Source organism: Grosmannia clavigera (genome assembly GCF_000143105.1).
Source record: "Grosmannia clavigera kw1407 unplaced genomic scaffold GCSC_142, whole genome shotgun sequence".
Taxonomy (NCBI): domain Eukaryota; kingdom Fungi; phylum Ascomycota; class Sordariomycetes; order Ophiostomatales; family Ophiostomataceae; genus Leptographium; species Leptographium clavigerum.
The window spans coordinates 177,892-191,319 of NW_014040799.1; the positions used below are offsets into that span (position 1 = coordinate 177,892).

Here is a 13,428-nt window from a genome sequence, read left to right on the forward strand (position 1 = left end):
CTTTGAAAATTGGCTATCGGCTCGATTTGGGTTTATGATATCGCTTCATGTTGCAAAGGCATCGTGAGGAGGCGGTGGTGGTGTATGGTACGATATTCGGCAGAGGGGAAAAGCCAAAAGTCAAATATAAAGACGAAGAAACACAGGAACCAGAGCTGTTGGGCGTTTTGGGCTGGTTGGGTATATTATGGGAGTTTTTCTGTATTTCGTCCCTCTTCGCTTAAGACGGCGAGAGCTTTCATTATTTTTTTGCTATATTATCTGCTACGTTTTTTTCCGGGCTACCTGCTATGCTACTAGACTGCAACGCCCATCATCTTTCACAGAGATATCCTCCCACCATTCCAGACAAAGAGGACCTCACAAACTTGATATTATCTACTAATTGCTTTCAATACTCCGACACCTTCGGCACGTCTAGATTTACCCCCTCCCCTCTCTCCCCTCCCCCAACAACTCCTTACAAGAGACAGAAGGGGAGCCTTAGCGCGTGGACTTTTCTGCCCGTGGCGTTTGTGAAGCCCTCGATGCGCGCAAACGATTCTGGCACAAGAAGGCGGTTGCAAGCAGGATTCCTAGACCTCCAAGGCCGAGACCAAAGTACTGCGCCGCCCTGTAGCCACGGAGCAAATTGTTGGTATCAAGCACGCTTGCCTCAACGGTCCCGGAAATACCCAGCGCAAGCGAGATCGAATAGTTGACTACCGTCACAACAAGGCTGGCCGCGATGCCCTGGTTTGTTTTGCCGACGCTATTACTAAGCATAATGGTGGCCGCTGGGTTGCTCATGTCCATGCCAAAAGGCATGATTAAAATGGCGAAAAAGGAGTTGTACCAGTACAGCTGTCCCGGCGGACCTGTGGCAAATAATAGGCTTCCAATAAAAAAGGCGCACATGCTGATCAGCATGACCCAGTGCGGCTTCACATGATGACTGAAAAGTACGCCGGTCAATAGACTGGCTGCCAGCCCACTCAAGGGTGCAGGCGCAAAGGCCGCGCTCGTCAGCAGCGGCGACCAGCCGCGTATGTTTTCCATGGTGGATACGGCGTAGTAAACCCAGACGGAGAAGCAGCCCCATCCTGTGGCCGTACATCCAAGCACGAAGTTCGTTGACGCGGACATGGCTGCGAACGGCACAAGCGGATGGGTCGCCTGGAACGTCTCCACATAGGCAAAAGCACACATGGCCAGTAGGCCGATGATTAATAGAAAATAGGTGTAAGCGGTCGTCCAGCCGACAATGGGTGCCTGGCTGAAGGCGAAGTTGATGAGAACAAGGCCCGAGACGCCCAAGATCATGCCGGCAGCATCCATCCGCACCCACAGAGACTCTCTCCTGTTCTTTGCCTTGGATGTGACAACATCATCATTGTCCTCGCCGTCCTCATCGGCCAAGACCATCTGGTCGCCATCTCGGGGTGCATCGGCCGGCAGAATTCCCGCGCTTACAGCAGCGAGTGCGACACAAACTGCAGCCATCGTCCAGAAAGCCCACGGCCACGAAGCACGCTCGGCAAAGAGAGACGACATAACCGCGCCAAGAACAAATCCAAAAGGCGCAGCAGCTCCAAAGAGGCACATTACCACGTTTTTGCGAGTCCCGGGAGCATAAGCGCGACCCAACATAGCCTGCCCGTTGGGTACAAGAATGGCCGGTCCGATTCCTTGAAAAGCGCGGCTGACGACGAAGAAGATAGTTCCGGCGCCGCCTGCCCGCTGCACAGCCTCTGAAAACCCGGCTATGAGGCTCCAGGCGGCGAACCAGACGAACCCGATGATGAAAAGGCGGCTATGGCCAAAAATATCGCCGAGTCTTCCTGCGGGAAGTACGAATGTGCCAGAGGTCAGTCCGTACGCGGCCGAGTACCAAGCAATATCACCGGGACGGGTGTTTAGGAACGACTGGCCCATGATTTTAGCTGGAACCAAAGCTTGGGCAATTCCCACTAGCATCAAGACTTGTGACAAACAGATCACCAACACGAACAAGGCCTCATGCACCCGCGAAAAGCCGTACGGGCCTATGCTCTTTGCCGGTGGTCTCGGCTCGTGTTTTTTGAAACGGCGACTACCCATACGAGCCACTGGAGTTGCTGTATAGTAGCAGGTACCGTCATTTCGAATCAGGGAGATGCGGAAATCGTCGGAATCTGATCGTATGTAGGTGTAGTGCCCAATCTGCAATACGGGCTCTGGCTCGAGCTCGCCAACTTGTGTGATTTCGTCATCAGCCAATCCTCCAGCGGTGCCTGGTGTTTCTACTGCGTCCCCGTGCAATGATTCGACGGCGTGCACCATGCCTTGGTACGAGTGCGTTCGTTTAAGTCTCGCAGCAGCCTCGACGAGATCGATGTGAGAAGAGATGGACGGTCGACGAGTACTACTCGTAGGAGGGCGAGGAAGGGCATCTTGGGCCAGAGAAGACAACTTTGTCATGATCTGTGCATCAGCGGTTCTTGGAGCCTTTGGACCAGTTGCCCATGACGTCTGCAGGGGCGAAGGGCGCAATGATAAAGGGTTCTGGTTGGCCACATCACTGCTTCGTTGCTGTAGCTGCATGGCTACAGGTGGCAGCACTGGTGGTCCTGGATCCAAAGGACTGGTCTCGTAGCCGGGTAATGTGCTGGTTGTAAGACTTGGGGCATCGTTTCGGCTAGGATCATGCAGCTTCGGCAAGAAATCCGCCAACGGTATGTGAGCCGGTATTGGGGTGGAGGGTGGAGAGATGGAGTTGGCCCTCGCCGCTCGGTATACCATATAAGGATTTCGGGTCGTTACCACGGCGTTGTCTCTTCGTTGAGCCGGTCCCAGTGACGCCTTCTTTCCCGGTGGCACGTCATCCGTTCCTCCCGTGTTTCGCATAGAGCTTGCCGTTGACCTCGGACGCGGGGCAGTCCCTTCGTCGGAGAAACGATAGGGTTGATATGACACAGGCCGGCGCTTCGGTAAACTTTTTGGAAGTGGACGCCCATCACTGTTGCTGTTGCTGCTGCTGCTGCCCCCACTGGCACTGATTTTAGAGCCTTTGTTCCCGGAACCCATGGAATCGCTGTTGACAGCCATAGATGTTTCCCGCTGGGCTCGGAAAGACTCCGTAGCGGCGATCATAGCATCAGCTGCCCTTTGCATTGCCTCGGTAGCAAGACGAAATTCCGATTCAGTACGCTGGCTACCCGGCAACGGCGTTGACCGCCTCCTCTCATGCGTGGCCATGATTTTTTTTAAGAGTCAGGATGCAGACTTGACAAAACAAATTGGGTGGCTGGCAGCTATTCAAGCTGGTCTGAATTTGTTAAATGACTGGTAATGAAGTGAGTGGCGCTTTCAAAAGCAGGCTAGCCATCAGAGGCCCATGAGCTGATTGATATAGGGCAAAAATGGTAAGCCTTGAGGAGCGGTGTGCCTGACTTTGGATGGCACGGACAGGGACCGAGAGGACTGGAATATGTGCTAGATATGTCTATGCTAGCGGTAATACGGCGTCACACAAATGGACGCCACGGCTGAGGAGGAAGCGCATGGCGGAACGATTAACATGCCCAAAAAAGAAACCGATGTGGAGCGTTCTCCTCGCCCGCAGGTCGGTGTAGACGAGGTGTGTGTGGCGAAGGTCGACATAGAGTTAGAAGACAGACGACATAGGGGGTGTGGGAAGGGACGGAAAAAGAAAAAGAAAAAGGACTAGTCAACACAAATCCATACCAGGATCATGCCGCTCATGCACAATGCGGCATCTCCTACCAACCAGCTCTGTAGCTGGTTGGTAGAGTGGGATGGAGTCGTGCTTGGCCTTTTCTGTGTGGTGTATCCCATGTCGAACTCGTCTCTCAGATGCGGAAGGGTGAAGCTGAACACGAGGCCGAGAAGTGTAAGAATCGGAAGGACGCTGACTCGGTTCTTCTTTTAGTTCATCGTGTGTTGGCATCCCATGTCGGCCAATAGCTTGCAGCCTGCAGGCGTGGATGGCTCGGCGGCTTGGTGGTCTAAATCGGCAGAAGCGTTCGACGACAAGGGCGTGGTGGTATACGAAGGATCTTGAGTACCACAACTATGACCGATCCAACGCGGCTCTGTTGCCACACAACGTGGGCAGCAGGCGAGAAAGAAGCCACAGCCTCCTGCGAACAGTACAGGACGATCTTCTATTTGGAAAGGATCGTGAAGCAGGAAACCGAATAAGCAGCAAAGAAGCGGTAGCACCGTTGTGCAGCCAACCATTATACCCGAAAAGCATTCGGGTCGTGTTCAAAGTGAAACTGTGGAAAGCTCAGACCCCCGAGAAGCAGTAGGCATCATTACCTTCGCATGTCTAGTACCCACCCACCCTTTCATTGTCCTCGGTGGAGCTATGCTGTGTGACATGTGAGGGAGAGCTTGTTCAGAGGGGAGTAGAGGGTGTATTTTGCTGTTGGCAGGAATGATGTCAAAGAAAGGTGTGATCAGTGGCTTCCAAAGGGGGCGCTTTGCGAGAAGGGTGTGCAGGGGCGCAATGCATCATTAAGGGCTGGCTGCTGTCAGAAGATAGTATCGAAATAAGTTTGTGAGTGAAGAGGGACAATAAAATAGGCATAATAGAGTTCTCAGAATGGAATAACTCTAGAGGTAGAGACAGATAGACAAACCCTCCCCCTCTGGTTCGGAAATTCTTTCTGCAGAAGCGACGTACTTGACAGTAGTGGCCGTATATTGACCAAGCAAAGCCCTCCCAATTGCACGTGCATGTGTCTTTCCGATTGGAGAAAGCACCAACGCTCCGACCTGTTAGACTGCTGCCCGGTATTGAAAATTTTCGAGCCCGCCGAGGGGTGTGCAATCTCACGGGTTTCAATGTGTACGGAGTACATGTGAACACTTCCGTATAACGGCTGGTATGAAACGACGTAGATGCCGTTTTATTGGGCTTATGTCTCGGTCAGATGTCTTGTTCACTTCGCGCCAACTTGGCATCACTTAAAGGCTCAGTACGGATAATTAACGGCTTACTACGAGATATTCGGGAAGAGGCTATGTTTGGGTGGGGGTGTCTCCAAGGCTCCTTCCTCAAATGTATGACGATTGCTTTGAGAGGGTGCTACGGACATCCCCAACTTCAAACTGCGCCCAACTCCGCCACGTGAGGTATCACTGTTTCCTTATTTGGTAATATGGTCTGTTCTATTTTGGGGTGTCTTGCGAAGATCCTGATCTGCTGCAAACAATCAGCACTCAAAATTGGCAAGATAGGCGAATAACAAGCCAGTGTTTCTCACAACAGGCATGGCGTTCTCCCGTTATTTTTTTCACTTTGACTCGCTCTTTTCAGAGCGGCGGCGAAGGGCCGACGGGGATGCCTGTCTTTCTACAATTTTTCTGATTTGTTTGTTTTACCACACACCTAATTCTGATTGGCTGATCTAGTTGCTCTGTCCTATGACGATACATAACGCCGTACGGAGTACTCTGAACATAGTAAGATAGTAAGATGAACTCCGTATATGCATATGTACCATGTTGTTGCCGATCTTTCTGAAAGTTGTAGCTTCGGGTTACCGAACTTATTTCCGGTCCCCTTCATCTTGTTATGTCCTGTCTGTGGCATGGATCCCGCATTGGCGATATCATCCTTGCTATGCACTGCAAGCAAATCTGACAGGTTCTTCTGATGCATCTGTCCTCGGATGGAAGCCCAGAGAAAAATGGTATGTGGGCATTTACTGTGGCTGTTCTCGACCCTGTTTATGGTGGTATACGCATACGTACGCTAATTCGTATGACTTTATACTAATCCTGACAGCACAATTCCTCGTCAACGTTATTCATCGAGTTATATTCGTATACGCCCCGCTGTTTAGATATAATCCCTCCTACGATCCTTTGTGTACAACTTATTCGCCTCATCGACACACTTCAAAGCCCACAAGCATCAACATTTGACATAACACAAACGAGAAAGTATAACTGACGACAGCTCAAACCAATGCCGGGTTTTCAGAAACATAAGTATCCTAATTGGATCCCGTCGTCGATGCCCGTGGATATCCTCCAGGAATATGGAAATTAGAAATGGTCCCAGCCTCACTCTCCTGGCGTGACAGTACGCTTGGTTTCTTAGTGTCGTTGCCACCAGTGACCTGTCCAATAGAGACTCCCGAGTTAGTGGTAGTTGTTGCTGTCTCAATATTGTCTGACACAGCAGCCGTAGGCTGCCGTCGGCTTGACATTGTCTCCGCATCTTGAACCCCGGAAGGCAGCAGCTGTACATCTTCACGGCTCTGTGACATCGATGGCTGTCCAAAATAACTGTGGATGCCCGCCTCTGGGCCGGTATATGGACTGCTAGTGGTAAACATGCTTCCAGATGCATAGCTAGGAATAGTTGCGCCGTTGACGGAGGAACCCATAACAGCTGTGACGGGTCTGGATGGGGATGACGGTCCGTGATGAAATTGGGGATCAGCTGCACCATAGCCGTTCACTTGATAGGTGTCCTCCGGCCGTCGTTGGGCGATACCATTTGACATCGTCTGACTGTTTACACTTTCACATGGAACATACTGCTGTTGATTTTTGCGTGGCAGTTGGCCCGCGGCAGTAATAGCCACGTGCTCTGACCCTGAGCCCGAGATTCCGGATCCGGTGGCGCTGGTAGGCGAGAGTGGTATGACCCCAGAGGCCTGAAGCTCCAAGCCTCGTTGTGCGTTTACTTGCAAGTCAGAGGGAAATCTTCCACCGGGAGACGGTCGGCGTCCGGATGGCGGCGGAAGGCGCTGCATTTGTTGATCTTGTTGAAAGGCGCCGGTAGCATAAGCCTGAGGGCCTGCAGCGGTGAAGCCGGAAGAGACATCCTCGACATTATCTCGGAGAGAGGCGCCTGTCACGGCAGCCCGCGAGCCGTTAGCAAACGGCTCGTCATCGTCGTCATCCTCATTGACATAGCCGTCGCTGCTGTATGTGTATTGTGATGCACGGCTAACACTTCTCGAATGTTGCAGTCCACGTGCATGGGCATACTCGTTGCGTTCCTGAGGTGTCTTCTCGGTCAGGGCCTTGATATCTTCATACCAGGCCATCATGGTATCGTAACTCTCAGCGCGGAAAACCCACGTGTGACCACGGTGCATGGATCCGGTCTGTCGCCCTTTAAGCACAAACTTGCTGGATTTGGCGGCCTCAACCGAGTGTGATCCGAGCTTTTGTTCTGGTAGGTACAAAGACATCACCGGCGCCTGCATTTTATCTGCCGACTTGAACTCGTGAAGGTGTGTCGGCGAGAGAACATACCACCCCGCCGTATAGCTCTTGAGGTACTTGCTCTTGCGCTCAAGCAGGCCGGCCCGGATCTCTTGACAGGAATCGTGGTTTTGACCGGGGTAATAAATTTGCTGGATCGACCGTATGGGTGTTTCTGGATCCACAAATTCGTCGTTGCCGCGGATAAATGACATCCACTCCTGGTCCTTTGGCATCGCCACGGGCCCTGATCGCAGCTCATCAACTGTCGCCCATGCGGCACCGGCCTCCCGTTTCAGGATACCCGCATAAGCGTTGTAGGACTTTTGAATCTCGCCGACGACAATGGCCTCTAGCTCACGCCCAGATTTCTCGAGGTTCAAAAACGCCTGATGGAGGTAGTTTTCTTCCTGCAACTGGCGCTCGAGCTGGCGGTCAACGGCTAAGCGTAGGAGATACGGATCTTGGCGGCCAGTAGTCAGTGAGGAGTCTAGCTCCGCTTGCCCTATGACATCCTGCAGATTCTTGACGGCCTTCTTGGTGGCGTCCATCTCTTTGTTGACGGAATTGCGGAAGTCGCCCGAGATGTTTTTAATCTCTTTGATCTTTTGGTTGAGATCGCTTCGCAGACCTGTTAGTGCTAAAATGACGTCGTCTTCGATCTCACGCGCTTTTGTAGCTTCCACTACAGCCTGCTTGTGAAAGTTGCGCAGTACCTGGGTGGCATCGTCCAGGCCACCGCTGACGATAAACCCGGGCGGTAGCGCTGCGGCGTTTAGCGAGACTGACAACTTCTGGACTGATTTTGCGCGCTGTTCGTAATGGTTGTGGATCTCGCGGTGGTAGGAGATGAGGTCTTTGAGGATTTTTCTCCAAGCTGTTCGAGGTTAGCAACGCGAGCGAGAATATGGGGGCAGCATGATCGGGTGCTGGACAAGCTCACCTTGAAACCGGTTCGCCAGCGTGTCTGTCGGGTTGCCTTTAGTGGGGACAGGGCAGAAGAAGGCACTGCGAGACTCATCGAGATCGCTGTGGCTCTGCAGCGCCAAGCTGCGCACGCTGCCAGCCAAAATACTCCGACGGCTGCTACTGCGGTGCAAACTGACGCTCCGGCGTACGGACGACTTCTTCTTGAGCGTGTTAGTCCGTGTCGGCGGCAGCGTGCTGCCGCCGTCGATGCTCCCGCTGCCGCTGCCGCTTCCACCGCCACCACCGCCTGCCGAGGGCGCAATTTCCACAAGTGAGCTTCCTCGTTGGGCCGCATCCCAGTCCTCGGTGAAGCGACCACCACCAGGTGCAACTGTCACAGATGTGGACGCACCCGGGCGCTGACCAGCAGTTATGTATGGCATCGGATCCCGATCACGCTCGGGATCGTGGGTGTTGTGAACGTTGCTGTTGCCTTTTGCACCCAGCTCGTTGTTGTCAGCGTACGTGTAGGGCGTGGAGGTGTGTGGCTTTGCTGGTATCGCAGCTGCACCGGCGACACGAGCATTCGGAGGGACGTGGGAGTTGGCGATTGTGTTGAGCAGTGTGCGCTCTCCGCCGACATTTTGCGAAGTGTAGTCGCTGGCGTATTGAGAGGACAAGTAGCTGCCGATGTTGTTGTTGCTTCGACTGCTAACCACGGCGTTGTGGCCGTGCGCGGCGGCGGGTGAGGCCGTAATCAACGGCGACTTGACCGATGCGGATGCCATTGGCACGCAAAGGCGACAAAATAGACGATGGCAGGAAGGGGTATGAGAGCGGGGACAACTGGTCTAAATTGGCATGGCCTCTGGCCAGGTCTGAGAAAGTGAGGTCAGGTAAATTGTAAATTGACGACGGAATGAGTGTCACCAGATGGCAGTTCAAAGTGGGACGTTCAAAATCCAGATGGTTTGTTGATGCGCCGTTATGCAACCCGGTGGATTAAAAAGCGATGCAAAGAAGACATTTAAAACCCCGTTCCGAACACAAAGGGCAAAACGGGACCCCGGGCTGGCGAGGTGAGGAGACAGGAATGGCAGTGGCGGATCATGAACTAGAGGAGGCTGCGCCAGAGGGAGATCGGCAGAACGGCTTAAAATCGTCCAATCTTGCGTCCTTTTCCTTTGTCAGATAGAGCAGAGATAATGATACCAGGTTTTCTTTTTCCCTTCCTCTTAGATTCCGACGACTGCTAATTGCGATTGAGCGGGGTACGAACTGCTGAAGACGGGCGTGCAGCTGGTAAGAAATTTTTTTTTTTTTAAAAAAAAAAAAAAAACTACGGGGTACGGAGTACACATGAGCGGAAAAGCTGCTGCCACTGCGCAATGACGTCTCTCGAGTCTTGAGCGTTGGGCATGAGAAGGATTACTCTTGGCCGTGTTCCAGTAGCAGCTGAACGATGCAGCCAAAGATTGTCTTCAGTACTCCTGCCTTTGGCCGAGGCATGCTGCGCAACTATTTCCGTCTCCGAATTGATGACGTTATGTCCTTCTGGCCATTGGTGCAACCCACACACCCCTTGCATCCAGACGAACCCCACCAAGTCATATTTGGCCTGTTCTGGTTGGTTTGGGAATTTCAGATGAGAGGTGAGACAATGTACGGAGTACGTCGTCTTCGCAACCGAAAGACAGATGCTGCATTTGGAAACGATCGTCTCGCGGGATTGGGAGGACGGCTCGTATGGTATTTACGATGCAGCCGCATCTCGGAATTGAATCAAGGAAACGTACACCACAATACTCTATTATTTAATCAATATCGCGCATCGTAAACCCCGCTAATTAGCGATGACCTCACTCTCTGTATTCACACCGGAAGGTGGCAACAATTTGTTGTTAGCCCATGCAAGGTTTGTGCTGACAAGGAACCACTTTAGAAAGTAGCCTTAATGTATCAATTGTTAAAAACAAGCTGAAGCAACTACAACCAGAGCACCAAATGCCATGCAAAAACAGTACCGAAGTCTATGTCCACGTACCATGCCCTCTTTCCTTGGCCCCCTTCGTGCTAGACCGCGGCCGAGTTCAGCGCAAATCAACAAGTGCAGCAACAAAAAAAAGTAAAACATCCAAGACGCCGCCGTCGCTGCCGTCGCCGCCGCCACCATGTCTGGCTCTGAAATAAAACGGTACAACCATACCATACGCCTGTTAGCCACACCAATCGAGGGTTTCTGAGCATCCGGGTAAGGAAATCACGACAAAAGATAATAGTAGACAGAGGTACAAAGGAAAGTGGGGGTTGCATGCGCCCATGCACCCAGCAGGAATTGACATCGTCCCGACATCTGAAGCCAAAAAACCACCAACCCAGTTACAATAATATCGTAGCTCCGAAAGTGAAGCAATATGTTGCAGCTCCAGCCTCGCTGTTCTATCATGGCCGTCGAAATGCTAAGCCAGCAACACTCTATGCGTCTACAGCCATGACAGACGGAAGAGATAGACGGAGGTCGATGGAGTTGTTTGCGGCCGCCTTTGAAGCCGCCAAATGAGTTGCCTTGTCGTTGTCTGCCTTTTCGCGCTCGCGCTGCTCTTTCTCCTGTTTGGTGGCCCTGGGTTTGCGTGCGGGCGCTGAGCTGCGGGCGCCAGATGTACCATTGCTCCGAGTACCTGCGGATCGTGCAGCTGTCGTTCGACCAGCCCCACCTCGGCTACCACGTCCACCGCGTCCCCGTTTGGTGGGAGGCGCAGATCTGCAAGCAGACGTCAGTATTGAAAAACGTGCAAGTGAGCTGACCATGAAAAAAACGTACCCTTCGTCTGGCTTCTCTTCTTCAGGCACCAACGGACCCGAATATACAAAGAAACCGTCGCGGCTGGCGGCCGCCTGCTCCTCCCATAACATCTCCGAGTCGTCGACAAAGTCATCGTCTTTGTCGTACTCGTCCTCCTTGAACATGCGCTTCTTGCGGACCGGTTTAGCAGGGGCATCTTCAGCCCCCCCACCCCCGATGCTAATAATCGAGTTTTCCCCAATCAAACCATTGTCGTCGTTGCTCCCTTCATCGCCGGATTGCATGTCGTCGGTCATTTCGTCGCCCGACTCTCGGCCAGATCCGTTTCTTTCCAAGGCAGCTGAAGCTGCAGCGATACGTGCCTTCCGATCGCGGTGTGCGGCTAACCGGGGATGCAGAGCATCCCAGCCATAATGGTCTTCAGCCATCCGCATAAAGTTTACGTACTTGTTGTTCTCGCCGCTGGTAAGCGGAATGTGGAGGACGATGGAGGGGGCTTGCATCTCTTCGCCAGGTCGGGCTTTGCCAAAGTCTAGAATCGAGCGTTCCGGTTCATTGTTCGTACTGGCATTGCCGCTATCAGGCGAAGACATAGCATCTGGAGCAACTGGTTGTAGTGTTGCATCATCCTTAACTCCTGTCATTTTTGGTGATAATGCAGTGCCCGCTGCTTTGTTTTGCTTGCTGCCCCGGTCCTGCTGCAATATAGGAGAGAACTTTTTGATCGTCGGCGCTAACGAAGTAGACTGGGCAGCCGTCGTTGAGCTCAGGCCTGTCATGGTAACATCTCGAATAGATGTAGTCACAGAGCCAGATAACTTTGCCGTTCCGTTTTCAGTAGCAGTAGCAGCAGCAGCAGATGCCTTGGAGGTGGATGTCTTCTGAGCGGCTGTTTTGGTTGACGCAGATTTGGAGGTCGACTTGGCAGCTGCAGGGATTGGCGGTGGCGGTGGCGGTCGACCATGAGGTTTTCCGTTAGATTCGCTCTTCAGAGCGGCTTTCGTGGACGTAGACGATGACGACTTGTAGATAGGCGCCGGCGCTGTTGCTGTCGCCGTTGCCGTTAAAGATGTCGATGCTGGCATGGAATTTGTTGCCATTAGCGCTGCCGTCTTTGCTTTTGTCGATGTAGGCTGAGATTGAGAAGAGGTAGATGCCAGAGAGTTGAGAATGCCAGGCGAAGCAGACGGCGATGGAGGTAGAGAAGAGATACTGTCGCGGCACGGAGGTTGGGCGTTGGTACTCGAGGTTGTGGCGGACGTGTTGTAGCTGGGCGGTGAATGATGGCGGGACAGTGAAGTCGCGGCTGAAGAGCGCGTATGCGGTTCGGGATTAGGGTCAACGAGGCTTGCAATCGAAGGCGATGCGCTTGCTCGATTAGGCCCCTGTGTTGGGCCATGCGGCGAGCCCAACGGGCCTGTGCCGTAGGTATGATGGGGCACCACAGTCCCGCGAACGGGATCATATGAGGAGCGCACTGGATCGTAGCGGGAGCGCAGAGGAGTCGTGGCTGTCGGAGCTGCGGGCGGCGACACACGCGGGGGCGAGTCGGAGTTGAGAATGCTCTGCATCGAGTTCGGTATGGCATCGCGTTTGGGCAGTTTGCCAACCACAGCCAATGGCGGCTGCCGAGGCTGTTGGGGCACTGACGATGGGATCGGGATTGCCATAGGTGCTGGGGGTGATCGAGAGTCGATATCCATGCGCATAGATGTCAACTCGATTTTTGGAGGAAAGGGGAGAGCCGAGAGTGATCGCGGCGCACCAGCTTCCGAAACAGGTGCCGAGGAGGGCTGCGCGCGCTTCTTCCTTGAAACTGGCGGTGCATTGGAGTTTTGGAGTTTCCGCACTCGTCGTGGCTTAGCTGCGTCAACGACAGACCCAGCACCAACAGCAGCAGCAGCAGCAGCGCCGGCGGAAGGCGCCGTGACGTCGCCCGCCTTCTTCACGGTTGTGCCTGGCTTGCGACCTGGCTTTTTCCGTGGTATGCCATCTTTTGTGAGGCGTACACCCTCTGCCGAGAATGGTTGCAGTTGCACAGCTTGTTGGGATTGTGTTGGCGGGAATCTCGTGGTGGAAGTGGCGTCGACAACAATTTCGTTTCTTTGGCTGAGGCCGGCACGTTGCTGTTCCAGTCGGGAAGGGGATCCTGGATCGGAGGGAGAGTCGGAAGGCAGTGAGGAAAGTTCTGGCGAGGAGCTGTAGTGATAGCTGGCCATTTCAACGTCTCGGTCAGTGGTAGCCATGATAGTGTTGGCCCACTGAAGGGTAAAGAGAAATACGACTCCGTGCAGAAAGCAGACGAGATATTATGAGTCGAGTTCTGTCGGAGTGAGGAACGAATAAACACCGGATGCAACCATGTCCCAAACAGCAGAATAACACTGAGCCGAGACTCTGAAAGACAAGAAAAGACGAACAGGGAAAGTTCCAAAAAGTAATTTAAACAGAGCCGAGCATTAGCATTCTACAATGCAGATGTCCTTGTCGACTGATAGCGAGGG

The 13,428-nt window shown here is 53.1% G+C and overlaps 4 protein-coding genes across 4 annotated transcripts; 1 reads left to right on the plus strand and 3 right to left on the minus strand.

The window, feature by feature from the left end:
* Positions 1-483: 483 nt before the first annotated feature.
* On the minus strand, positions 484-2,865 carry CMQ_5411 (major facilitator superfamily transporter; the record flags this gene model as incomplete). The annotated part of the gene is made up of 1 exon (XM_014317368.1): positions 484-2,865. The coding sequence occupies one exon, from the start codon at positions 2,863-2,865 to the stop codon at positions 484-486; it is 2,382 nt and encodes a 793-aa protein (XP_014172843.1).
* A 628-nt stretch (positions 2,866-3,493) lies between these two features.
* CMQ_5407 (uncharacterized protein) lies at positions 3,494-4,042 on the plus strand (the record flags this gene model as incomplete). Its single annotated transcript, XM_014317364.1, has 2 exons — positions 3,494-3,598; positions 3,953-4,042. The coding sequence occupies 2 exons, from the start codon at positions 3,494-3,496 to the stop codon at positions 4,040-4,042; spliced, it is 195 nt and encodes a 64-aa protein (XP_014172839.1).
* A 1,945-nt stretch (positions 4,043-5,987) lies between these two features.
* On the minus strand, positions 5,988-8,909 carry CMQ_5415 (PH domain containing protein; the record flags this gene model as incomplete). The annotated part of the gene is made up of 2 exons (XM_014317372.1): positions 5,988-8,089; positions 8,156-8,909. 2 exons carry the CDS (start codon positions 8,907-8,909, stop codon positions 5,988-5,990), a joined length of 2,856 nt encoding a protein of 951 aa, XP_014172847.1.
* Positions 8,910-10,596: 1,687 nt separating this feature from the next.
* On the minus strand, positions 10,597-13,170 carry CMQ_5463 (histone promoter control protein; the record flags this gene model as incomplete). Its single annotated transcript, XM_014317420.1, has 2 exons — positions 10,597-10,882; positions 10,943-13,170. 2 exons carry the CDS (start codon positions 13,168-13,170, stop codon positions 10,597-10,599), a joined length of 2,514 nt encoding a protein of 837 aa, XP_014172895.1.
* Positions 13,171-13,428: the final 258 nt, after the last annotated feature.